Raw genomic sequence first — 24,897 nt, forward strand, 5'->3', positions numbered from 1 at the left:
TGTGGAGGTTGAACTAATAGTTATGAGAACTTTCATTCTGATCTGAGAATAGCACCAAAGCGACTGAGAAAAACTGTAAATCAACCGATCTGTGAACTGTATGGAAAGCATAACCGCACGTTTACGACTCCGGATAGACTGGTATTTAGAGAAGTGGACAACTGTCATAAAGTATCTAACTGAATGAATGTAAGATGATCACTTAATTCGATAGATCAGATTGAATGAGATAGTCCTAACACTTGGAAGATTCCCCTTCACCTTATCCTGTGTCTACTTATTTTTGCCTTACAGTATTTCATTTGATGTACTTGGTCATTCTATATGTTTGACATACTGTGTGGAATTCTCTGTCAAGGAACTTGTTTTAATAAATGTAAAAAGAAAAAAAAAATCAGCTGATGACCAACCACTGAAGGTGAAGTCTATCAGAACTCTTCACCCCCCTTGAGTGATGTGTGGGAATAATGTGTGGGTGGGAATAATGTGTGGGTGGGGCTCTGCATACGACTCCTGACCTTAATGTCCTCTTTCATTTAGTCCTCTGTTTTATTTACTTCTCTTTGTTTGGTCATCTTCACATGTGCCCAGTAGTCCATTCCCTCATTCTCCTCTACATTCTTTATGTATTGAACATTTGCACTGCAAAAACTCAAAATCTTACCAGGAATATTTGTCTTATGTCTAGTTAAAATGTCTAATTTTTAGTCAAAGAGTCATTACCAGAAAAAAATAACTTCTTATTAGACAATTTTCACCTGTTTCAAGTAAATTTTCACTTGAAATAAGTAGAAAAATCTGCCAGTGGGACACGATTTATCTTCTCATTACAAGCAAAAAAATCTCGTTCCACTGGCAGATTTTTCTACTTATTTTAAGTTAAAATTTGTTGTTAAGTTGTTTTTTTGTTGAGTCTTGTTTTAAGTGTAATGGGATTTTTTTTTTTACTAAAAATGAGACATTTTAACTAAAAATAAGATTTTGAGTTTTTGCAGTGTTTCTAGTTTAATCACTCTCCTCCTCCTTGCATTTCCATCCTTTCTTTCTCTATTTATATATTTATTGCTTTTGACTTTACTTTAATAATTTTATAGTGGAATCTTGCAGTTTAAGTGAACACATGAATCAACAGATTGGGTAAACGACATTGGCTACAATTTATCACACCCTCTGAGAGCAGCTTAATGATGATTTATGGTTCCGCGTTACACTAACGCAAAGCAAACGGCGTAGGTTGCGCGGCGTTGCGTACCTTACGCCGTACGCCCTGCGTCGATGTAACGCGGAACCATAAATGAGGCTGAGGGGCGCGAGTGTGCGCCGCTGCTGTCTGCCGGCTGCACTTCAGTCTGGATCCAGAGCGGAGCGCAGCGCACCGGGACCCGGGATCTTTACTACACACACACTAACAAACCGCCACAGCAAAACAGAGCAGCATGGAGCTGTGAGGACGAGGTGCCCACCGGGACCTGCTCCCCGCGCACACTCCACTGTTTGGTTCGTTTATTTACCGAATCTGCGGAACGTTTTCCGGCCCCAACATGGAGACGACGCGCTTCTGGCTCTTATTACTGTCTGCGCACCTAATCACCGTCTGCCAGCAAGGTAGGGCTTGCTACAGGATATATCTTTTATCCTAGCACGGGCATGGCAAATTCTTCGAATATAATAGCAGGACTTTTAAAGAAGAGGGTTTTTATTTTATTTTCCAACTTGCTGCGCCAACTTTGAAGTGTTTGCGCAGCAGCTTCAGGTGCGCTGGGAAGAGCGCTGAATCTGTGTGGAACAAACGACGATCCTCCACTGAGTGTATTCCCAAAAATTCAACACAGCCACAAATAACGCATAGTACGTCTTTGGAAATAAATCCAAAACGCGATTGATTTTGAAAAGTAAGACTTTTTTTCTTCCCAGTATCCTTTGTGTGGCTCCTAAAAGCTTCTCACTTAAATTATCAATTAACTAAACTGATAATAAAATTCAACTTGTTATGTTTCCAAAAATATAATGGACTGAAAAAGACCTATATAGCCTTTGTAAAGCAGTCTAAGCTGAATGTCATTTTTGTTAAAAAATATGATAAAATAGAAACAGCCTAATCCAGCCTGGATTTGTGTTCCTGCATTCACATGAATAAAAAATAAAGAGATGCAGATTTGGAGATGGAAAAAAATCTTCTACTTCTATTAGTTTTTCTTCTATTTCTAAATCTTCCTTTTGAGTATAAAGTTAATTGTTGCACCTCATCCTTGACATAAGTCCAATGGGAAGCTTATTCTGGTCCTGAATCCTCTTTGTGTTTATCTCATTTAGGCCCTGATTCTCATCAGAGATTTATTTATGTTCAACTCTGATTAAGACAAAACACTTACAGTACTTGATCAGTCAGTTGTAACTGTAGTAAGTTACTTTCAATCATGCTTGAACATGATTGCTGCCTGTACATAATGTCTTCACTTTGTTTCATGGCACACCCATATGACACTACTTTTGGTTGATTTTGATTTGTTCTGGTCAAACACAGCCTTCTCACATTTTTGTATTGATTATGCCACTGCATTGTGAAATGATTGTTGCGAGGAACTGTCACCATCTACATGGCATGCATGTATTGTACACACCTCTTTACATACAGTACATGTGCAACCATTCCATATCCAAGCACATCTTTTCCAGCTGTGTCCAGCTGTGACCAGGAATCGTGCCATGCTGTAAACTGATACTAATCAAATAACCCACACTGCAGGGGTCAGTCACGCATGGTACGGGATTGGCTTGTGTGATTGTGCTTAAATTGTGTGTGTGTGTTTGTAACCCTGTGTTAAACTGTGGAATTCATCATTGATTTCATCATTGGTTTGGTTGTGTGCTGGAAAGGTTGGCAAAGCTTGCACCTTCATGGCAACAATGGACTGTGAGTAGTTGTCGTTCGAGGTCTCAATGTGTCACAGTTAAGTGAGAACTGTTATATAATATACATTTAATCAAGCTACAGTTGTTTTAAAAAGAAAATAGTTTCTACACTAATCCATTACAGTTACACAGAAAAGTTGTGTAAATCCTTATTTGGACTGACATGTATCTAAAGGACTCAGCTATGTAGTCATTACCTAGTTATTAACAAATTAGCTCGTAACTAATTGGATGAGCTAAAGGTTTTCATCCAAATGGACAAATGGCCAGTGGCCAGCAGTGGATTCAAGCACTTGACTGTTAAAAAAAAAAAAAAGATTAAAGAACAAATTGGATGACACATTACCGCTTGTTGCAAACCAAATTATTGTCCTCAGATGTTTCTTCCAACAACCTAATTCCCCCAAACTGGCATTTATATATCAATCAGAGTTGTTTCCAGATTTAGTTTTCTAATATAACAACTGTCTTTGCTCCCTACCAAAATAACTTGTAGTACAGAAACTTTCCCCAATCATCCACAACAACTAAACTCCTAATTGCTAATCACATTACAAGACACTGTTTGCCTGATGAAAATGGTCCATGTTTGATGTGGATGTTAATTAGACCTGATATTGTAACAGATGCACTGTAAAACACATTTCCCACAGCAATGGCACTTCCTGATGGCAGTGGTCTCCCAGGGGAGGTTTCGGTGATGCCGCTGATTGGTCACATGAACAAAAAGTACCTGGTTAAATCTTCAGTGTGGACCTTTGGCCTTCCCTGCATTTGTTTGCAATGTATGCCTCAGCAGAACACTGAGACAGTAAAACACCTCAAAGCATTTGTCTGTGGCAGAGTTGTCCAATTGTGGTCCTTGAGGGCCCCCACCCCTCATGTTTTAGATGTTTCCCAGTCCTAACAGACATGATTCAAATGAGTGGGTCACTAACATACTCGTGTAGACTTTGGTGGTAAGTTAATGGTGATTGATTCATTTGAATCAAGTGTGGGAAACATCTCAAACGTGCAGGCCAATGGCCCTCAAGGACCGGACTTAAAGGGCCCCGTTCAAGAGCGTTGTGCATGATAGGAGAGCATTTATATTTGCTACCATCAGCCTGAATGCTGCCATGATATACACCAACATTGCAGGGTGAAAATAAGTATGAAACTATTGATATCCAATCCAGGTCCAGTGACCTTAGACCTTTTTTTTTTTTACCTTCTGTGTTTTTGGCTGGTACTTACTGTACAAAAATGTGGGGCACAAAAGAAGTGCCAGCTCTAGTATGTAGAGCAAAGATGAAGGATGGTGGAAGAAAAGATGTGTAAGGAGAGGACTTACCATCTGTGCCCCCCCCCTTCCACACACACACACTTACACTCACGCTTACTCCCCACCCTCTTGAAGAAAATGAATGGGCAGTGCCAGCCATACCCTGCATTTTCTCTGGGCTTGTGCAGGTTCCAGGCCTCTCCTTTCTGCTTGTCTAGGGGGGTTTACTGACAGATGGCTGCAACAGCCAGACAGTCTGTCAGTCAATCACATGCAGGGAGCAGCTGACAACAAGATGCCCATCGCTGTAGATGTCCATCTCCAACTCTGCTGGAGATGAGTTGAGCTGCGCATCTTGGAGATCTCCAGCGGAGCGCTCAAACATGCCAGATAGATCTGATGATGATGATGATGTGCTGATAAATGGCTACAGGTTTACTGGCACAATTGGGGCTTTTCACTCGCAAGTCATTTCTTTGTCCTGTTAATGTCCCCTAAAGGACAGCAGAGGTCAAAAATATGGAATAAAATACAAATATGGAATAATAATAATAATGATAATAATAATATAATAATAATAATAATAATAATAATAATAATAATAATAATAATAATAATAATGATAATACTACTACTACTACTACTACTACTACTACTACTACTACTAATAATAATAATTATTATTAATATAATAATAATAATAATAATGATGATGATGATGATGATGATGATGATGATTATAATAATAATAATAACATTTATCAGGGAGAACGAGGGAGACAGCAAAAGAGTAGATGGAGTGAATTTGTAAATTAATATATTTATGTTAGCTCCTGTATTGGTCTGAAGGATCGCCTGCAGAAGTCTGAATGATCTCATGTATTGGTCTGAAAGCTCTCCCGCGGTAGTCTGAAGGATCCCCCCATAGCGGCCTGAAGGATCTCCTGTAGAGGTCTGAAGGATCTCCTGTAGAGGTCTGAAGGATCACCTGTAGAGGTCTGAAGGATCTCCTGTAGAGGTCTGAAGGATCTCCTGTAGAGGTCTGAAGGATTTCTTGCAGAGGTCTGAAGGATCTCCTGTAGAGGTCTGAAGGATCTCCTGTAGAGGTCTGAAGGATCTCCTGTAGAGGTCTGAAGGATCACCTGTAGAGGTCTGAATGATCTCCTGTAGAGGTCTGAAGGATCTCCTGTAGAGGTCTGAAGGATCTCCTGTAGAGGTCTGAAGGATCTCTTGCAGAGGTCTGAAGGATCTCCTGTAGAGGTCTGAAGGATCTCTTGCAGAGGTCTGAAGGATCTCTTGCAGAGGTCTGAAGGATCTCTTGTAGAGGTCTGAAGGATCACCTGTAGAGGTCTGAAGGATCTCCTGTAGAGGTCTGAAGGATCTCCCGTAGAGGTCTGAAGGATCTCTTGCAGAGGTCTGAAGGATCTCCTGTAGAGGTCTGAAGGATCTCCTGTAGAGTTCTGAAGGATCTCCTGTAGAGGTCTGAAGGATCTCCTGTAGAGGTCTGAAGGATCTCCTGTAGAGGTCTGAAGGATCTCCCGTAGAGGTCTGAAGGATCTCTTGCAGAGGTCTGAAGGATGAAGTATCCTCCTTTACACAATCATCCCCAGAGGCCCCAGAAGAGAACCAGCCTTCTTTAGTTTCTTTAAATCACTGGCTCTGGTGCTGCTCCCTCAACAGATGACTGCAGATGTGATTGAACTCTCTACAACAGACAGTGGGAAGATAGACAATATATTTCTGCAAATGCTAAAGATGACAGGAGTCCTTGCACTGGAAGTCGGAGGTGTACAGCGTGAAGGCGAAAGATGAAAGATGTTAAGGTTAAGAGAGAGCCTCTTTCTCATCACTGAACCTCCTGCTGTGTACTTGACAGACCTGTACACTTGACCTTCCAACCCAGATACAGTAGTCAACCTTTGAAGTGGATTTAAAATCTAACCGACATGTTATCCAAGAATTTTGAACAATATCCATTCTGGTGTTAGCACAGCTGTGAGGAAATGTTTTGATGCAGTTTAAAACTGATGTCTACCACACTTCTCAGAGCTATCTTACTTACAAGTATTTCCTGCTTCAGGAGTTCATAAATATTCTGGGTAGCTGCACATATTCATTTGCACAATGCAACAATTGTGTATCACGTATCATGACGTCATGTTTTTCCACAAACATCCATAGCCAGACAGACCACTGGGACAGTCCTTGTATCAGCATCCTGTTTGACTGACAACGAATGGAAAGTGAGTTTGTTTTAAACATCCAGAATGTGAGAATTTTTAGTTTTCTCTTCAAACAAGAAAAAAAAGCTTTCCAAAGCTAAGCATTTGTGTGCATTTGTGTGAGAATCCGTCCGTCCGTCCGTCCGTCCGTCCGTCCGTCCGTATCTATCTATCTATCTATCTATCTATCTATCTATCTATCTATCTATCTATCTATCTATCTATCTATCTATCTATCTATCTATCTATCTATCTATCTATCTATCTATCTATCTATCTATCTATCTATCTATCTATCTATCTATCTATCTATCTATCTATCTATCTATCTATCTATCTATCTATCTATCTATCTATCTATCTATCTATCTATCCATCTATCTATCTATCTACAGTATGTATCCATCCATAGTTTTAGTCAATATCCAGTACTCAAAGTGTTTGTACTTAAAGCAGCACAACGTAACTTTCAGCTTTTCTGAGTTTGGCGGCATCTTGTGGACAAAATCGGTAGTGTTTTACCAGAAAGAACACTACGTTTCCCATGAGCACCAGCGCGTACTGCCGGAAAACTCCTGTCCCGTCGCGTGCATTTGTTTTGATAGAAGACGGGACGCTTTTCTGTTTCACCAAGTGAACAGAAGGAACGCAAAAAAAGATGTTAAACTGCTGGAAAGGAACTGGAATTTACCGGGATACCTTAAACAAGGAAGCCAGGGAGCAGTATATGGAGAAAATAATGATTATTAACGGTCTGGATCCATATGAAATCCCTAAGAGATTCCTGAATCCCTGAAGACCCATGTGTTTCAATAAATTTGTATAATAGTACAACATACAGTACATGTTTTGTATCCCTCTTACTTCTCTTTTCTTTTTTTTTGACTGCTATATTATGTTGAAGAGGCGTGAGCAATATTTTTGTTTTCCTCGTGAGATTATTTTTTTCCTCTGCAGCTACAAATAGAGTTAATATTTTTTCCTCAACAAACTAGTTTTATCTGAAGATTGGGGTTAATTGCTCCGCAGAGAGCTGGCCAGCAACTGCGTTTAGCTGGAGAAGTGGGAATAAAACCTGTGTTTTGATCCGACGCCCGTCTGTGTGAGTGTTTGTGGTTTAATGCTGATTTATGGTTCTGCGTTAAATCGCCGCAGAGCCTTCGGCGTAGGGTACGCGGCGACATGCACCGTACGTTGCGCGTCGCCACGTACCCTACGCCGTGGGTCTGCGTCGATTTAACGCAGAACCATAAATCATGCTTTACTGTGTGTTTGGTCGTTACAGCCGCGATCCAAAGCGAGCCGACGGCTCTTTCACTCTTTTACTTTGTTATATCAGATACTTGGCCTGCGTGGTTCTGCCTCCGAGCAGGAAACCGTTGAAAAGTTAAACTATTAGGGTCTTTTCCCCACGTCTGTTGTGTGGAGCTGCTGCAGCCTTAATACAGCAACAGCTTCTGCGGAGCTCTGAGCTCCACGCCCCGCCCATTTTCGTCTCGACTGCGAATCGGGAAGGAGGGGGAAGTGACGTATGCCGTAAAGCAGTCAAAGTCGTAACGATTTGTAGTTTTTTAGTGTGGCAGGGTTCCTACCATGCTCCTCAAAGTTACATAGTGCCAGTGAAGGTGATACAGACCCCTCAGACCATGACAGAGGTGTCATTAAACCTGTTGGAAGTTGATGTACCATCACAATGACTCTGGAAATATGATATTAAGGTGGAAAAGTTACGTAGTGTCGCTTTAAGGAATTAAACTTCAACTTCTTTGAGGAAAAGCACGAACAGCACTATCTATCATCACCTCAGATGACATATTTTTGGTCTGTAGTGTTCATGCATTTATTTCCGGTACTTTACACCTTCTTTCCCCTTTCTTTTTTTTTATCATTTTACTCCTCTATTTCCAGTCAAAGCAGCTTCATCAAGGGCAGACGTCCCTCACTACCACGCTGGTGGACAGAAAAAAAAACAACAGATTCTCAGTGGTGGCAGCAGGGGTATTTGATGACCAGATTAGTGGGTATTAGGCTTAACGGCGCTCACTCAGGCATACATAGGAGCCACTGGTTTAAACACTTCAGTCTCCCCTCTTTTTCTCTTCCCTGGCCTCAGTTGAATGGAGGCTGTGGTTACGTGGGGGAAACAAGCAGACGGGTCCCCGGTGGAGGTCAGCCCAGGAGGCCAGCCCATCCTTCGCCACCTCCTTCGGCCTGGCCCTGTGAATTATGCTGTCAGAGGGAAGATTTGTTTTGTAACAGTAGGGACGAGGACAACTACAGAAAGTTGGGGTGGGGAGTGGGGTTGAACAAGGAGGGATGATGGGGCACTGAGTAACGCAGAAAAGAAGAGGGTCTGGGATGGTTTCGGGGTGGGGTTGAGGGGGGAGCATTTTTAAGCGTGACGTTGTGATTGTGCTGTGATTTGTCCCAGTGGTGGATAAGGGAGGACGCTGTCACACTGGGAAGCTGGAGCTAAAGTGGGAGAGTGGTGTGTTTGGGGCTCTCGGGGCTGTGAAGGGATGGGGCGGGGGTTTCACACACACTGGCCTCACAGAGCATTGGAGTTCAGGTTAAGCAGCACTCCTTCCTTCATTAGTCTTCGTCAACACCCCCAGCTTCATTAGTACCCCACATTTCACTGTCTCCCATCTCTGTTCTCAGGCTGCTTTTTCTTTTGTGCAAATAAAAAAAGAAAAATAAGAAAAAGCCACCCTTGGTCTCAGATTTGGCATAAAAACTCTGCAGCTCCAGCAAATAAATACATAAATGAATAAATAAATTAAATGCAGGTTTATTTAACCCTTGTACTGTCTTTGGGTCAAAATGACCTAATTCTCCTGTCTCCTCCTTCCTTCCTTCCTTCCTTCCTTCCTTCCTTCCTTCCTTCCTTCCTTCCTTCCTTCCTTCCTTCCTTCCTTCCTTCCTTCCTTCCTTCCTTCTTTTCTCCCTTCCTTCCTTCTTTCTTTCCTTCTTTTCATTTTTCCTTCCTTCCTTCCTTCCTTCCTTCCTTCTTTCCTTCCTTCCTTCCTTCTTTCTTTCCTTCTTTTCATTTTTCCTTCCTTCCTTCCTTCCTTCCTTCCTTCCTTCCTTCCTTCCTTCCTTCCTTCCTTCCTTCCTTCCTTCCTTCCTTCCTTCCTTCCTTCCTTCCTTCCTTCCTTCCTTCCTTCCTTCATTCCTTCCTTCTTTTCATTTTTCCTTCCTTCCTTCCTTCCTTCCTTCCTTCCTTCCTTCCTTCTTTTCATTTTTCCTTCCTTCCTTCCTTCCTTCCTTCCTTCCTTCCTTCCTTCCTTCCTTCCTTCCTTCCTTCCTTCCTTCCTTCCTTCCTTCCTTCCTTCCTTCCTTCCTTCCTTCCTCTCCCCTTCCTTCCTTCCTTCTCCCTTCCTCTCTCCTTCCTTCCTTCCTTCCTTCCTTCCTTCTTTTCTCCCTTCCTTCCTTCTTTCTTTCCTTCTTTTCATTTTTCCTTCCTTCCTTCCTTCCTTCCTTCCTTCCTTCCTTCCTTCCTTCCTTCCTTCCTTCCTTCCTTCCTTCCTTCCTTCCTTCCTTCCTTCCTTCCTTCCTTCCTTCCTTCCTTCCTTCCTTCCTTCCCTCTTATCATTCTTTCTTTCTTTCTTTCTTTCTTTCTTTCTTTCTTTCTTTCTTTCTTTCTTTCTTTCTTTCTTTCTTTCTTTCTTTCTTTCTTTCTTTCTTTCCTTCCTTCCTTCCTTCCTTCCTTCCTTCCTTCCTTCCTTCCTTCCTTCCTTCCTTCCTTCCTTCCTTCCTTCCTTCCTTCCTTCCTTCTTTCCTCCCTTCTTCTCTTCCTCCTTCCTTGACCTGAAGACAGCACAAGGGTTAATCTATACATTAGTTCCAGTCGGCACCACATTACAACTGCTGTTTGCAGTCTTTGTACTGTATGTATTTGAGCTCAAGGTGAAGACCGTGTGCCACAAAGCACATCCTCTGCCCTTTCTGACAGTTTTCATCTTTTCATATTAAATATTTGCTCCTTTCTCGTGTTGGAGCTGACCAGCTGATCAGCTTCTCAGGATGAAGCCTTGTTCATCGGATATGTTTTTTTTTTTTTTATCCCTAATTTTCACTAAGTTGGATATTTGAATGTCTGCCGGACAAGTTCCTTGTCCCACCAAAACATCTTCCGTCACCCTCTGTTATCCATTTCTTTCTTTCATGGCCTCATGCCTTCATCTCTCTACTGCCCCCCCTCCCCTTTCCCTTTTTTAAATCCCCTCCTTATTTGTCTCCACTCTTGTTTCTGGGTGGGTGCTGGATGGAGGGGGGAGAAGTGGGTTATTTTTTTGTTAGCCAACCATCGTGTCTCTGTTGGTGTCCGCCTGGCACTCTGTCACCTCTGTCACCCACCGCCTCCTCCACCTCCTCCTCTGTGCTCTTGGCTGTTAGGGACCCTGTAATGGATGACGGGGCAGATCCGGGTGGCCTACAGTGAATCTGTAAGAGGGACCACTCACACCAGGGCCCATTGCTGCTGAAAACAAGTGAAGCCCCTGTAGAGTAGCTGGTGGAGAGCCATTTGATTTGACCTCCACTTTTCTCCTCTTTTTCTCTGCACATCAGCAGTCTGCAAGTGTGTGGCCTCTCTTGGAACCTGGATGTGTTATGGCCCTCATTTCTTCTCTCTGAGGAACAAGAAATGCGCAAAGAATAAAAAAAAAGAAGTGATACAGAAAAAGGCCATTGATTGAAAAAGGTGCATGAAAAGCCATGGGTGGGACAAAATCTTCCTCAGTGAAACGGCAGACGCTCCTTTTCTGCTTCATTCACCAGTTTCTCAAGGAGACCTAAGCAGGTGAATGCGCCGACGCTTTAGGCCGATGGTGCAGGGCACAAAGGATTCAGTGAACCTCAACAAGGCTTTTCAAGTATTTACAGAACATTTACATTTCAGGCATCAGTCTGATCCTCTTATCCAGATCAGCCCGAGTTCTACAAGAGAATGAGCTTAAAATCCAAGATCAGCGACATTATAAGCTAACAGCAGCAGGAGGTTGAGCAATATTTCAACCGAGAAAGAGTTCAAATTATTTTTTTTTTCTTTTGAGGTTAAGGTTAAAGGTTTAAATTCGAAAGACTGATTTATCAAGGACACCATTAATGCAGCACCCTACTCTTTGGTTACACTAAATTAAGGAACATCTTGTTAGCTCATTCATTTCTTAAACTTTTTGCCTTGAATATAGTTCTGTTTTCCAGATTTTCTGAGAGCTATTGCACAAATGTAGAAGTAGGAAATCAGGGCTCTCTTAGGAAGCTGAGCTTAACCTATCCTGTTCTTACCAGGTTAGTCGTTGCATAAATGTGAAAACAAGGTGAGAAGGTGCAGCTATGTCAAGCCAGGTGTTTGCACGTGTACGGAGACTGTGGGTCACAAATGTTCAGATGAAGAAACTGAGAGGAAACAAGAGTCTTCTGTTTCACCAAAAGAGCAAAATCCTAAAATAGAAATATGACAAATCAAACTGCTAATAGAAAAGCCTGTACAGCTGCGATTACAGTCTGCCTGGCAGTTAATAGGGAACAGATTGGATTAAGTTATACTTAAAGTGTTTGTTTAAAAAATAATGTGGTACTGTGGGTGCAGTCAGTAAAAGCAAAATGTAGTTCTTTTGACTGCGATGGTTTTAATATAAAATGTTGACCACGGGAAAGCGCTTTCACAGTTTTTAATAATATGTCTTTTAATATGGTTATTAACGTAATGTCATGCATAGAATTAAATGATGCAGGTGACAGTAAACCTAAAAAAGTATTTGTTATGAAAGTTGATGTGATGGATGGATTTTGTCTGGTTCTGTCAGGTTGTTTTGTTGTTTTCTTCCTAAATAGCCTTTTTTGTTTCAGTTGTGTCAGGTTCTCATGAATCTCCTTTGTGGACGTGTGTGCAATCCAGTGGCTCAATCACTTCAGGGTCACCTGCATCACAACAGGAGTTATGCATCTACCTGTAAACGTGACTGACTGTCCGTTGATCAGCAACTAACCATTCAAAACGAATATAGGAAACATCTGAAACAACGCCTAAACTGGCTGCTATGAACAGAGATTGAAAAACGAGCTGTTCTCATTAGGGGTGTAACGGTACACACAAATCTCGGTTCGGTACGTACCTCGGTTAGGAGGTCACGGTTCGGTTCATTTTCGGTACAGTAAGAAAACAAAATGCAAAATATAAACGTGCTAGTTGATTATTACACACACACAAAATAACATTGGCTCAGACAAAAAAAATATCTCCCTGATGTGCAAAATTGAACAGTTGCAACACTGAACAGTTTAAAGTTGTTTCTCAGATTAAATAACATTTATAAATAATTTACTTTTATTGGCAATACTAGTGGCATTACCCTGCGTTCACACTGAAAGCATCAAGGGCGTCCCGACGCCAGCATCTCGCCGCTTGGTGCATTCACACTGAAAGCGTCAGTGCCTGCAGCGGGGCGGGGGTGGGCAGGGTTTCAAGCTGCGCTGCAGAACCGAAGGGAACAGTGGGAACAGCCTACACATATAGCGTACACATCTTCATTTTCCTATTTCACCATAGATCACACTTTGGGACGCCTTCTTTATATTTTAGCGTTATTTCCGCGTAGAAAAGAGTGAGTTTGATGCTCCTTAACAAGTTTGGTCCGCGGATCAACATCAACCCAGCGAGCACTTGCTCCCGGTGGTTGATTTATGGTTCCACGTCACACCAACGCAGAACCGACGGCGTAGGGTACGCGGCGACGCACACCGCACCGCGACCCTACGCCGCCGGCTACGCCGTCGATTTAACGCGGAACCATAATTCAGGCGAAGCTGCAGTCTGTCTGCGCTGATACTGACACACCGGGTCGGAGCGGATTTGGTCGGCTACAACTGTTGCTTGTTGTTTCTCGGTGTGAGCGCAACTGCAGCAGCGCTCTGCTCCACAACGTGCGGTCCTCTACTTAATATGTCTGTGTGGAAACTCGTTCGGTACGCCGAACGAGTTCCGAACCGAACACGCTATACCGAACGGTTCAATACAAATACATGTACCGTTACACCCCTAGTTCTCATGTATCATTTCACAGACATTTTGTAAGCACCCTAGGAAACTGTCTCACCTTTTGAAAAGATGGTAAAATATGTCTAATTTAAAGCCACTGAGCGTCTGCTCTTTTGTATACACGACCTAGCATTTGCACTAAAAACAAAATACTTACTTGTGGTTAATTGGAAAATTACAATGGGTGTGACTTTAGTTGAATTTGGCAAATTCAACAGGAAAGCTGTGAAAATTGTTTTCCAGTTTGAGCCTGATAGGTTAAAGTACTAAGGGCAGATGCATGAGGAGTCTCAGTAACATGCAATGTTTCTCGGGCACAGATGTAAAAAGATGTTTATACCACAGGTATACTAAGGCATATGTCTCTCTTTTGGTCCAATTTGTTTTCTGCACATTTAATCTGGGAAGTGCGTTAACACACCTGAGCTGTTGCACAGATCAAACAGGTACAGGACAGATGGACTTCACCCATGAGACTCATCTGTAGAGAAACGCATGAAAGCTGTGAAAGGTTAATCCTATTACACTGTTGGTTGTTTGTAAAGCACATTTACAAACAACCGATGTTGACCAAAGTGCTGTACAGTTAGAAGTTGTAAGCACATATGAAGTAACTGTGTTCACATTGTCGCTGAATGTAGCCGGAATTATATTTGGTTGATGACTGCCGATTGTGCAGCTCAGCCTAACGTTGAGCAAGTTTTCTTCTTGTTTAAAGCAATGTCGTTGTTGCTGCTGCTTTTATCTTCCTGTTCAGATAATTGACAATTAAAGAAAACCTGAGCCAGAATTCTGAAGCTGCTCTTTTGATTCCTACAGAATGTTGAATGCAAATTAAAAATCCAAACATCTGACACAACAATCCAGGATTTAAAGAGTTTATTTTCTGCCTCTTAAATAATTGACTTGTAATGCATTTCTTTTCCTGAATGTGAAATTCTAAGACTTACGTTTACCATGTCTAATCAGGATTACATACACGGTGATCTGAAATCTCTTCATTATCTGCAACAGAACTGTTGCAAGAGAGGCTCTTAAATGGTCATAACAACAGTGAACATCTTTGTTGCTGCATGTTACTTGTCAGTTTATGCCACCGGGTGGATGAGTGCTGCAGTAACCCTGGGATACCATTCCATTTCCATTAACATTATTTAGGGTTGGAATGAAGATGTAAGATGTGGGGAATTTGGAGCAGATATTTCTAGGAACAAGTTAGAGTAATAGCTCTTTGAGACTCTTATTGCATAGTGTATTTTTCCAAATGTATATTAAATCAGTTTCTTGTCCTAACAGCAAAAGGATTAAATCAAATTTAAGAGACAAAGACTTGTTTTGTGTCAGGTCTTTTCTAGTCAGATAATGATGAGTGCATGTAAGCCATTATTAGTTAACAACAGTATTCATGACACACTCACTCACACACTACAGCACACCACACAGTTGCCAAGCTGCACCCATCACTGTCTCTTCATGTCATTCCTGCTCTTTTGTGTACCACTGTTGGTGTTTTAGTCCTCTTTGACAAAATCAGGTTTTTTAAGGGGTTAATAAAATATGGTACTGTCAAGAGGGCCTGCGATGGACTGGTAACCTGTCCAGGGTGAACCCCCGCCTCTCGCCTGTAATAAGCTTGGATAGGCTCCAGCAGACCCCTGTGACCCTGCAAAAGGATGAAGCGGGTATAGATAATGGATGCATGGATGTCAAGAGGGCTGGTGAAGGACACACAGTCTCACACACACCCATGCACCGGAAAACAAAAAACAAAAAAACCTCGGCTAGATCAAATGGCATATACTGTATATGTGGCTTTCAGGTTCTGCCAAATTTGGTATTAAGAATATCTATGCAGTCAACTGACTGGTGGTGGTGGTTAACAGCACTAATTCAGTATAAGTGTGTCAAGGTTAAAGAGGGACAGAGAGTAAAATCCATAATTTCCTCTGCGTCCCACCCCCTGCTGCTATTTTCAATTAGGTCATCTCTCAAAATAGTCATGTATCCCTCTGGCACCATCACAAAGTGTCTGCTTGTTAATGAGACGTGATTTTGCTGATAATGTTTGCCCTCCCGCACTGAAGCAGCACGATGGCTTGATGCAGGTAAAAAAAAGCAATTAGTATTTGGCTGCAGACGTGCAGATGCTGCTGCAACTAGCAGACGATAAAGTGCTGACATTTTTGCAGGGCACTGCAAAGGAGGCAGAGTGTCCTGCAGAGAGATGGAGCGGACCTCTGTCGACTTGTGTGGACATAGTGGCTGCTGCTTATTCATGGTCTTGTCCGTATGCTGCCTTAAACCTCCGATCAAATTCTTTTTTCTTGATTGAGCTAATTCTGTGTAGCATAACCACAGTTTACAAGATCATTTTGTTTGGACATACTGTAGTGATTAAATTAAAATGACTGGTGGTTCCTAAAAGCTTTTTGGGAGTTACAATTGCATACTTGAGGGGAGTGTTTTGTGTTTTCTAAACCTGCGTATTGGTAGGCTTAGCAAGAGATCATTGCCAGGGTTTTACCAAACTGTATAATATTAGTTAATGACATGGATACGCAGTTTAACTATAGCTACCAAATACTTTGAAAAGTGAAGGTTAAGTTTAACTTCTGCATTTAAGAAATGTCCAGTGTTCAGACAGAAAAAAAATAAGAAGCATATGATGTCTTCTTAAAGCAAGTTATCGTGTCTGTCTAGCTCTAATGACATTCACAAACATGGCGATTTATGCAGATTTCTTGGTTGTCCAGCTGCTGTTTGGTTTAGCTACAGTAGCCACAGCAGACTTAGACTCGGAGACAAACTTTTCCCCTTCAGATTTATTCACTTTCTCTCCTTTGTGAGTTTCTGGAAACGATCATATCTGAGAATTTAGTACACCTGTCGATGTTAGCTGAGTGTGTTCAGGAGCAGCTGTGAGCAGCTGTGCTGGATAACAGCACAGTAGGCACTAAAGTGCATGAACAGTGACTGGTTACACATGCTTCAATAACGCATGACAGACGAAATTAATTTGTTCAGAAAAACTACTAAACCTATTTTGGGAGTAGTCGTGAAGGGGCCATGCCGGCCTCTTGGAAATTACATGAATGAAATGCAACATTAGAACTCACTTTTAGACAATAAATAATCTTCCAACTCGACTACCTACTCTAGCTGACATCATTGAGCACATCTTTGTTCATCTTTATCATAAGTCGTAGAGTAAATAAAGTGGTAGACTATTAGTAAGAGGGCTTGACATGCACACAATTCCTCTTTTATCGTTTTTCCTTTGGGATACAGTTTTGGCACTCTCCCCTGTCTATTCAGTTCCAGACCTTAATTAAGTCATTTGTCTGTTAGAGAAGCTTTTCTCAAGGCCGTGGACCAACTGTTTCGTCACTGTGTGCACTTGGGAGAGACGCCTGAACATGAGGTGCTCTGGGTGAAGAAGGATTCTCACTTCTCACATCTCACTTCTGCTTTACTTAATGTTGATAATTCAATCAGCTTCTTTTTTTTTTTTGCAGAGATGTAATTTACAACCATAAGACATCTTCTCTGTTTTCAGTCTCTTCATAATACCCAGTTGGCTTCTGTGAACTTAGCACTCACGTGATGTTTATAATATAACAGTACAATAGCATAACAGCTTGTGTTTGCAACAAGTTTATAATTAATGTATCATGTTAGAGGAGACTTTTTTTTAATAACTACAATTGTGTGAGGTATTAATTGGATGTCCCTGACATGCTTTGGTCAAAAGGTCACAGGGATACAGTATCTGTCACTTTAGCTACTTTAGCACCTTTGGTGAACTTGACTTCTGACCTCTTGACTTGTAATAAAGTTCTAACAGAGCACAATCATTCTTATTTTAAAAATAATGACCTCCTGTGGTGTGAATTGTACAAGACGGCTATGCCTTGATGTAGCCTATTATACGTATATACACATATACACACATGCGTACACACACATTTTGAATATTTTAAATCCCTTGTAAATACGTTTTTTATAAATAAATGAATCTATTTTAACTGAATGTACACAAAATAAATAAATCTATAAAATAAATCTATACCCAATGTGCATTCTTTTTGGGAGCAAATACCCAACCTTTCACTTTTGTTGTCCACTCATGGCAATTGTAAGCTGGAATACATTTCTGTTCAGAGAAATGTACAGGATGAACGTTACTTACTTAAAGGAGCTTGAGGCAGGATTGAGGCAGGATTTATGAAAAAAATGCGTATACGTTTTAAGTTTTCTAGTAATAATGTCAGATGAAGCGTTCCAAACCCAAAAGAATGAGCCCTCTAGTGTATCTCTCCGTTGCCTTGAACAGGCTGTGTGCTGCAAAATGTGCTGCAAGGCTAGGGCCGAATTTCCCGCGCTGGGCTGCGGATGTGACGTCACATGACGCTGCATGCGCGTTCTCCCCGTTCTCCCGTGCCGGCTTCACTGTTGGCTGCAGTACCCCAGACGGCCGTTGTGGTGAAGGGTGGCGCTAGAGAGTCTCATTTCTTAAAAGGAGCCTCAAGCTCCTTTAAGTCCTGAGAGGCGTGGGTTTGATGTTTATTCCAAATTTACATTTGACACATTATTTAAAATTTAACTCCAGGAGGTAGTGTTGCCACAAGACAAGAAGGTTTGGTTAAAAGAAAAATTGTTTTGGTATTGAGATTCGGTCGGAAGATTTTAAAGAAGTCGTACACTCTTCTTCTAATCTGATGTCAGCATTGGACACGTGATACATACAGTATTTACAATGAGCAAATGGCTCACAGCTCACGTTTGAAATAAAATGTCTGAGTAGGTCTTCTGTTTTTTCCTCTCAACCTTTTTGAGGTAAACAAGTTGCTCTGAGTAGGAGTTCTTTGTTTAAACAGCCATGTTGCTGTGTGTTTGGGGCCAATGTCTGTCGAGACTGCTTTCAGGCATAACAGAAGAGACAGTTTGGAGGTTTTAGAAAATCTTTGAGTTTCCTGCTACAGGAGAGGCAGCAGCAGATGCTGTGCACAATGAATAGTGGGCAGTAACCTGGCAGACATTTACAGGCCGAAAAGAGGTGATGAAGGGACGCCCTGCGTCAGAGCTGAGAGCTCGTGTAAATACCAGAAAGTGAAGCCAGAGGGGACATTTCCTTTATCTCTCCCGCAGTATGCTTGTCACATACACTGTTGGCACTTTCAAATGCAAGTACACATATTTTATATGATGCATAAAGTATTTTAACTAGGGCTGGGCAACGATTAAAATTTTTAATCGCGATTAATCGCATGATTTCCCTGATTAATCCCGATTAATCACATTGTATATGCAAAATCAAATAATGAATTCAAAAGTTGTGTAAAGTGCACTTTTATTTATTAAAGTATGAATGAAAGTGCCATAACATTTGTTATGTTATTACATCTCAGCAAACATCAGCACTTGTCAGTAACACATATTTAGTGTAAAAATGTCAAATAAAATATAGCTTATTGCCACTGCCAGGGCATTAATGTCAAAAATAAAAAAAGTCTACCAACAAAATCCTGATCCACAATCATGACATTAAAACAGGCAATTTCTGAGGTAACGGCAGAAACTTTTAACGGGCAGCAGCATTACCGTCTATATTCAGCACTATGTCCCTGTTAGTGTGAAGCTCATCTCACTCATCACTCATCTTCTCCCGCTTTTCCGTTACCGGGTCGCGGGGGCAGCAGCCTCAGCAGGGATGCCCAGACTTCCCTCACCCCAGACACCTCCTCCAGCTCTTCCGGGGGGAGTCCGAGGCGTTCCCAGGCCAGCCGAGAGACATAGTCTCTCCAGCGTGTCCTGGGTCTTCCCCGGGGTCTCCTCCCGGTGGGACATGCCTGGAACACCTCCCTAGTGTGAAGCACAAAAAAAAATCAATGTTGAAATTTCCTTTACAGGGGTCAAATCCACCGTCTGGGAGAACTTTAAAATGAAAATGTCCATGTAACCCTTCCGTAATTTTACCGCTCTCCATGTCTGTTTTAGCTTTTCCGCATGTTTTTCTGCCAACTCTCTTCCGGTTCCGGAGCAACCGGCAAAAGACTTTTCAAAACAAAAGCATGTGAGCAACATGCTTTAATGTGCGATAAAATAAATGTCGGCGTTAAATTGTTGGAAATTTCCCCTCTGTGGGACTATTAAAGGATTTCTTATCTTATCTTATCATATCTTAAATGTGGCTGTGTGAGTTGCCAAATTGTTTAGCCCGCCATCACATTGGTCCAGTTGTAATATCTGGGTAAATATTTTATGGATTGTGTTGTGGGGTTAGGCTTAGCTTTGTATAACCTATATATGTTCTAAAACTTCCTATTAGTATTTGTATCTTCATAATGGATATGTCCAGTGTTAGAGAGTGGTCATTTGAAAGCTGAATAATAAACTACAAGTTCTTACTTGTGTAGCTAAAGAGCTATATGGATACTGTAATGTTCTGATTCTTCTATGAATAAAACATCGAAGTTGAACTTCATGCTAGCTTCAGCTGGCTTTTTATTCAGTCAACGTACAGTCTCCTAAACAATGTTCACCACCCTTGTTCACCTGTATCAACATACACTCTTCAAGTGGTCTACCGAGGCTATACTACCATCTATGGGTGGTACCTTTGTTAGCACTTATCATTGCAGATACGACTGCTTAATGTGCGGAAAATATGCAGATAATAGTCTGCTTTGGGGGAAAATATTTAGTATTCAAATGACTACTCTTAATTTCATTATGGAGTAATGCAGTCAGCAGTTCTCTATACTATTGTTCCCGTCACTTTCCAAATCTGGAAACTCTGGAAATAACTCTGGAAATGATGGTGGTATGCACTAGCCTGGAGGCTTTTTCTACTTGAACATTGAACTCTGTATTCTGTATACTGTGTAGTGTGTAGTACTGAGAATGTATTTTCAAAAATAGTCTCTGTCTTCCATTAAAATTGACAACAGAGCAAAGGCTTCTTCAAAAACTTGCTAAATATTTGGCATTTTTCCCTTTTTAACTGAAAGTTCAGAAAAGTGGTTAAACAACAAAAACTTTGTGCGGTATTATCACATGTTTGAATATGTACTAGGGAGAGGGGTGAAAGCAGACTACAGCTGATCCGTTAACTAAACGTTCTTAACGTTCTTACAACTTTTTCTTTAACAAGCACACAACTAACTGGTATGTATGTTGCTGTTGTTATAGGGCCTTTGGGTTCATGTTCATTAATCATTTAAAATGAAGACAACTGTCCTTTTGTGATGGGATACAACCACAAAACAGCTTTGCTACGAATCCGAGGTTTCACATCCTTACAGAATCTGTCAAGACCCCTGTGAAGGAAAATGGATAGGAACAGTTTCCATGGTGAGGCATGAAAGAAGTCAGTGGCTGAAGAGACACACTTGTTTCCTCGGTCCAAACAAGATCAAGAACTGTCAGCAGGTCAGGAGTAGAGTGCATCTTATGTGTCCCTTGCAAACATAGGCGGTTTGAATGGTACAACATGGACTTTTGGACCAGATGTATGGCTACAAATCTTTTTCCTGAGTACATCCCTGTTTTAGAACTATTCTGCATGTACACAATGATGTCCTCACACTATTACACTGGTTTTATGGATGGCAGTATTTGACCAAGAAATGCAATAGCATGGCTGCAAAAAGAGTAAAAAACAGGACACGTGTTTCCATTCAGTCCAGGTTAAATAAATCAGCAAGAAAATATAGTACATAAGAATTATAAGGGACGGGTTGATTTTTTTGTTAATTTGTGTTGGTGTTTGTTAGGAAAGCAGATTATTTAAAAACAGTTATTTTCCTTTATAGCTTAAGGGACATGGAATGTCACCTTTCTGGTGGGGAAAGAGCCTGACTAGGTGCATGAGGTCAAGAAGTTTTGGCTAGATGTAGTTGGACTCACATAAACACGTGGCTCGGGCTCTGGAACTCATTGAGAGGGGGTGGGCTCTGTTCCACTCTGGATTTGTCCAAGTTTAGAGGCACGTGTAGGCGTAGGCATACTTATTGCCCCCTGGTTCGGTGCTTGTGCATTGGGTTTCACAGCGGTGAATGAGAGGGTAGCCTTATTCCATTTTCGGGTAGGGGGACAGGCCCTGGTTGCTGTGTGTTCTTATCCACCCAACAGCAGTTCAGAATACCCACCCTTTTAAGAGTCCTTGGGTGGGTTGTTGGAGAGTGCCCCTGCTGGGGACTCCCTCGTTCTGCTGGGGGACTTCAATGCTCATGTGGGCAGTGACAGTGAGACTTGGGAGGGTGTGATTTGGAGGAATGTCCCCACCGATCTGAACCGGAGTAGTGTTTGGTTATTGACGTTTGTTCTCGTCATGGATTGTCCATTACAAACACCATGTTCAATCGTAAAGGTGTCCACATGTGTCCGCACTTGGCACCAGGACACCCTAGGTCACAGATAGATCACCTACTCCGTAGTTGTGTCATCGGATTTGCGGTCACATGTCTTGGACTTGGGTGAAGAGAGGAGCAGAGCTGTCAACTGATCACCACCTGGTGGTGAGTTGGCTCCGATGGTGGGGAAGGATGCCAGTCAGACCTGGTAAGCGCAAAGGCATTGTGAGGGTCTGATGGGAATGTCTGGCCGAGTCTCCTGTCAGAGAGAGCTTCAACTACCATCTCCAGCAGAGCTTCAGCCACAGCCCTGGGGAGATGGGGGCGATTGGGTGTGAGTGGGCCATGATCCGAGTCTCCATTGTCAAGGCAGCTGACAGGAGCGGTGGCCATAAGGTTGTCGGTGTCGTGACGTTAATCCCCAAACATGCTGGTGGACACAAGAGGTTAGGGATGCTGTCAAGCTGAAGAAGGAGTCCTACAGAGCCTTTGTGGCCTGTGGGATTCCAAAGGCAGCGGATAGGTACCAGCAGGCCAAGCGGAACTGGGCTTTGGCGGTTGCTGAGGCAAAAACCGGGGGGGTGGGAGGAGTTTGGAGAAGCCATGGAAAATGACTTCCAGACAGATTCAAAGAGATTCTCAGGAGCAGTGTGGTTTTATCCTGGACGTAGAACAGTGGACCAGCTCTACACCCTTAGCAGGGTCCTGGAGGAGAATGGGAGTTTGCCCAACCAGTTTACAAGTGCTTAGTGGACATGAAGAAGACATTTAACTGTGTCCATTTAGGAGTCCTGTGGGGGGTTCTCCAGAAGTATACGGTTGTGGAATCTCTTATACAGGCTGCCCGGCATGTATAAGAGATCGCCTAGTCCACATTGCTCTAAGTCGGACTTGTTGGGGTTGGACTTTGTTAAGGCTGCCTATTGTCACTGATTCTGTTCATTATGGACAGAATCACTAGGAGTGGAGTGGGTCTGGTTTGGTCACCTCAGAATTGAGTCTTTGCTTTTTGCAGATGATGTGGTTCTGTTGACTTCATAAGACCAAGACCTTCAACTCTCGCTGGAGCAGTTTTCAGCCAAATATGAAGCAGCTGGGCATGTCCCACTGGGTGGAGACCCCGGGGATGACTCAGAACATGCTGTGGGGATTGTGTCTCCCGGCTGGCCTGAGAACTCCTTGGGATCCCCCCAGATGAGCGGGACGAAGTGGTGAAAGAGAGGGAAGTCTTGGCTACTCTGCTTAGGTTACTGCTTAAGCAACCCTACCTCAGATAAGCAGAGTAAAATAGATGGATGGATGGATGGATGGATGGATGGATGGATGGATGGATGGATGGATGGATGGATGGATGGATGGATGGATGGATGGATGGATGGATGGATGGATGGATGGATGGGCTGCAGAATTGCATTTTATTAGGTGCATATCTAAAGTACACCCCTACTTGTTTGTTTTGCTTAACACATTCAGGTTACCTTCTATGACAGTTCTTTTACAGTTCTTGTCTCTAAATAAAGTTTCTTAAAGTAAATATTCTTCTTTGTTTCAGCCTTTTTTGGCAAACCTGTTGCAATGCCTAGGCTTGATATATTATTTTACTGCTATTAATGACAGAAAATAACATCAGCAAGAAAGGCAGGATGGTGGATAGAGCAGCTGATAAGATATGACACTTCAACACTTCAACCTGAAATTAACCTGGTGGCTGCTGGGGGCTTGGCTGCAGGCAGGACAGGCTTCTGATGGAAAGGTTCAGATCTACTATTCATCTAACCTTCTCTTCAGATGGGTCGTTTGCTACGGACCACAGATAAAGGTCACGAATGAACACAATGTAGATAAAACAAACATGTGCAAAACGTTGTGCAGCCATATCACAGGTCGGTCATAATGAAGCTGTTTCATTTTTCTCTTTTCATCCCAAATACTGAAACTATTTTATCAAACTGGTGCAAATATTTTCTTCTTTCTTTCACAAGCGTCTTTGAGATCTTTTAAAAGCGCTCTATAAATAAAATGGATTATTGATTATTAAAGGAAAATAAGGCAAAATAAGTCAATAAAACCTAAACTGAAATACTATTTCCCGTCAAACATGTCCTATGAACCCTAGAAGTGTATGCTGGTGTTTCTCCCTGCTGAAACCTTGTCCCCTGCCCGTATTTGATTTCTTTCTGTTTTTCTTTTTTCAATATTTTCAGGCTGCAGTCTTTGACTGTGTGTGTACAAACCAGTCAATCACAGTGTGTGGGTGTGGAGAAAAAAAAACTAATAGAAGCCATCAGTTCAAATAGTTGTCTCCTCTGCTTGCAGCCATGTCAGAATGTGTGAGCTGCACACATTCAGACTTGCTTGGCAGAAAAATTGATTTTACAGAAAAGTGAGTGAAACGACACCTTGCTCTGGAGCTGCTGGAGGGCTGCTTGATACCTGCCAACTACTTGTCTGTTCACATTCTACAGCCTAGCGTTTACATGCAACTTTAGGCCAAATTATTCCAAGTTGTTTTAGATTCAGAGGGATATACAGTATGCCCATCCCTCATTAGACAAACTAACAATGGAGATCAAGCTTTGGGTCAGTGCTGTCTGCTTTTAACATTTATTGTATATATCTTTTTGTCGTATAAATGAAACATATTTTCACAGGATGTGGATTTGGTAAAAAGACCAGTGAATTGCAACTATTTTGTCATTTCATGGCACATGGGTATATAAAAAAAAATTGAAAACTGAAGTTCTCTTTAGGCATTTTACTAGAGATTACATCATATCTTTGATATATATTATAATTTCATCTGACCTGGTGGAGTCTTTTTTTTCCACTTTTATTTCTACCTAGCATGCTTCTAGAAAAACCATCTGCGAAGCTCTGCTTCTTTCATATCTAGTCCTCCTTTTAGGGATGATAGACTCAGCCTGAAGATAATCCACAGCTTCTTTTTCTTTGCCTTTTATAGTTAAAAGGAAAAGATGAGAGAAGCTGATCGATAAGCAGAACTTCAACCCTGAGGCCTCTGTTGGGCTGATGAGTTTCGTACTCCACAGCAAGGTCTCCCTTGTATTCATGTTTCTTTTAGTAGTTTGGATAGTTTTT

General features: G+C 41.9%; 1 protein-coding gene across 4 annotated transcripts in view; it reads left to right on the forward strand.

The window, feature by feature from the left end:
- The first annotated feature begins 1,360 nt into the window (after nt 1-1,360).
- ptprz1a (protein tyrosine phosphatase receptor type Z1a) overlaps nt 1,361-24,897 on the forward strand; it is a 104,982-nt gene continuing 81,445 nt past the window's right edge. For all 4 annotated transcript variants that reach the window (XM_061722208.1, XM_061722209.1, XM_061722210.1 and 1 more), the window contains exon 1: nt 1,361-1,605. In XM_061722208.1, coding sequence (XP_061578192.1) covers nt 1,542-1,605 — 64 coding nt within the window. In that variant the 5' untranslated portion in view covers nt 1,361-1,541. The remainder of the gene's footprint in view (nt 1,606-24,897) is intronic.

The sequence above is a fragment of the Cololabis saira genome, chromosome 5 (assembly GCF_033807715.1).
Source record: "Cololabis saira isolate AMF1-May2022 chromosome 5, fColSai1.1, whole genome shotgun sequence".
Taxonomy (NCBI): domain Eukaryota; kingdom Metazoa; phylum Chordata; class Actinopteri; order Beloniformes; family Belonidae; genus Cololabis; species Cololabis saira.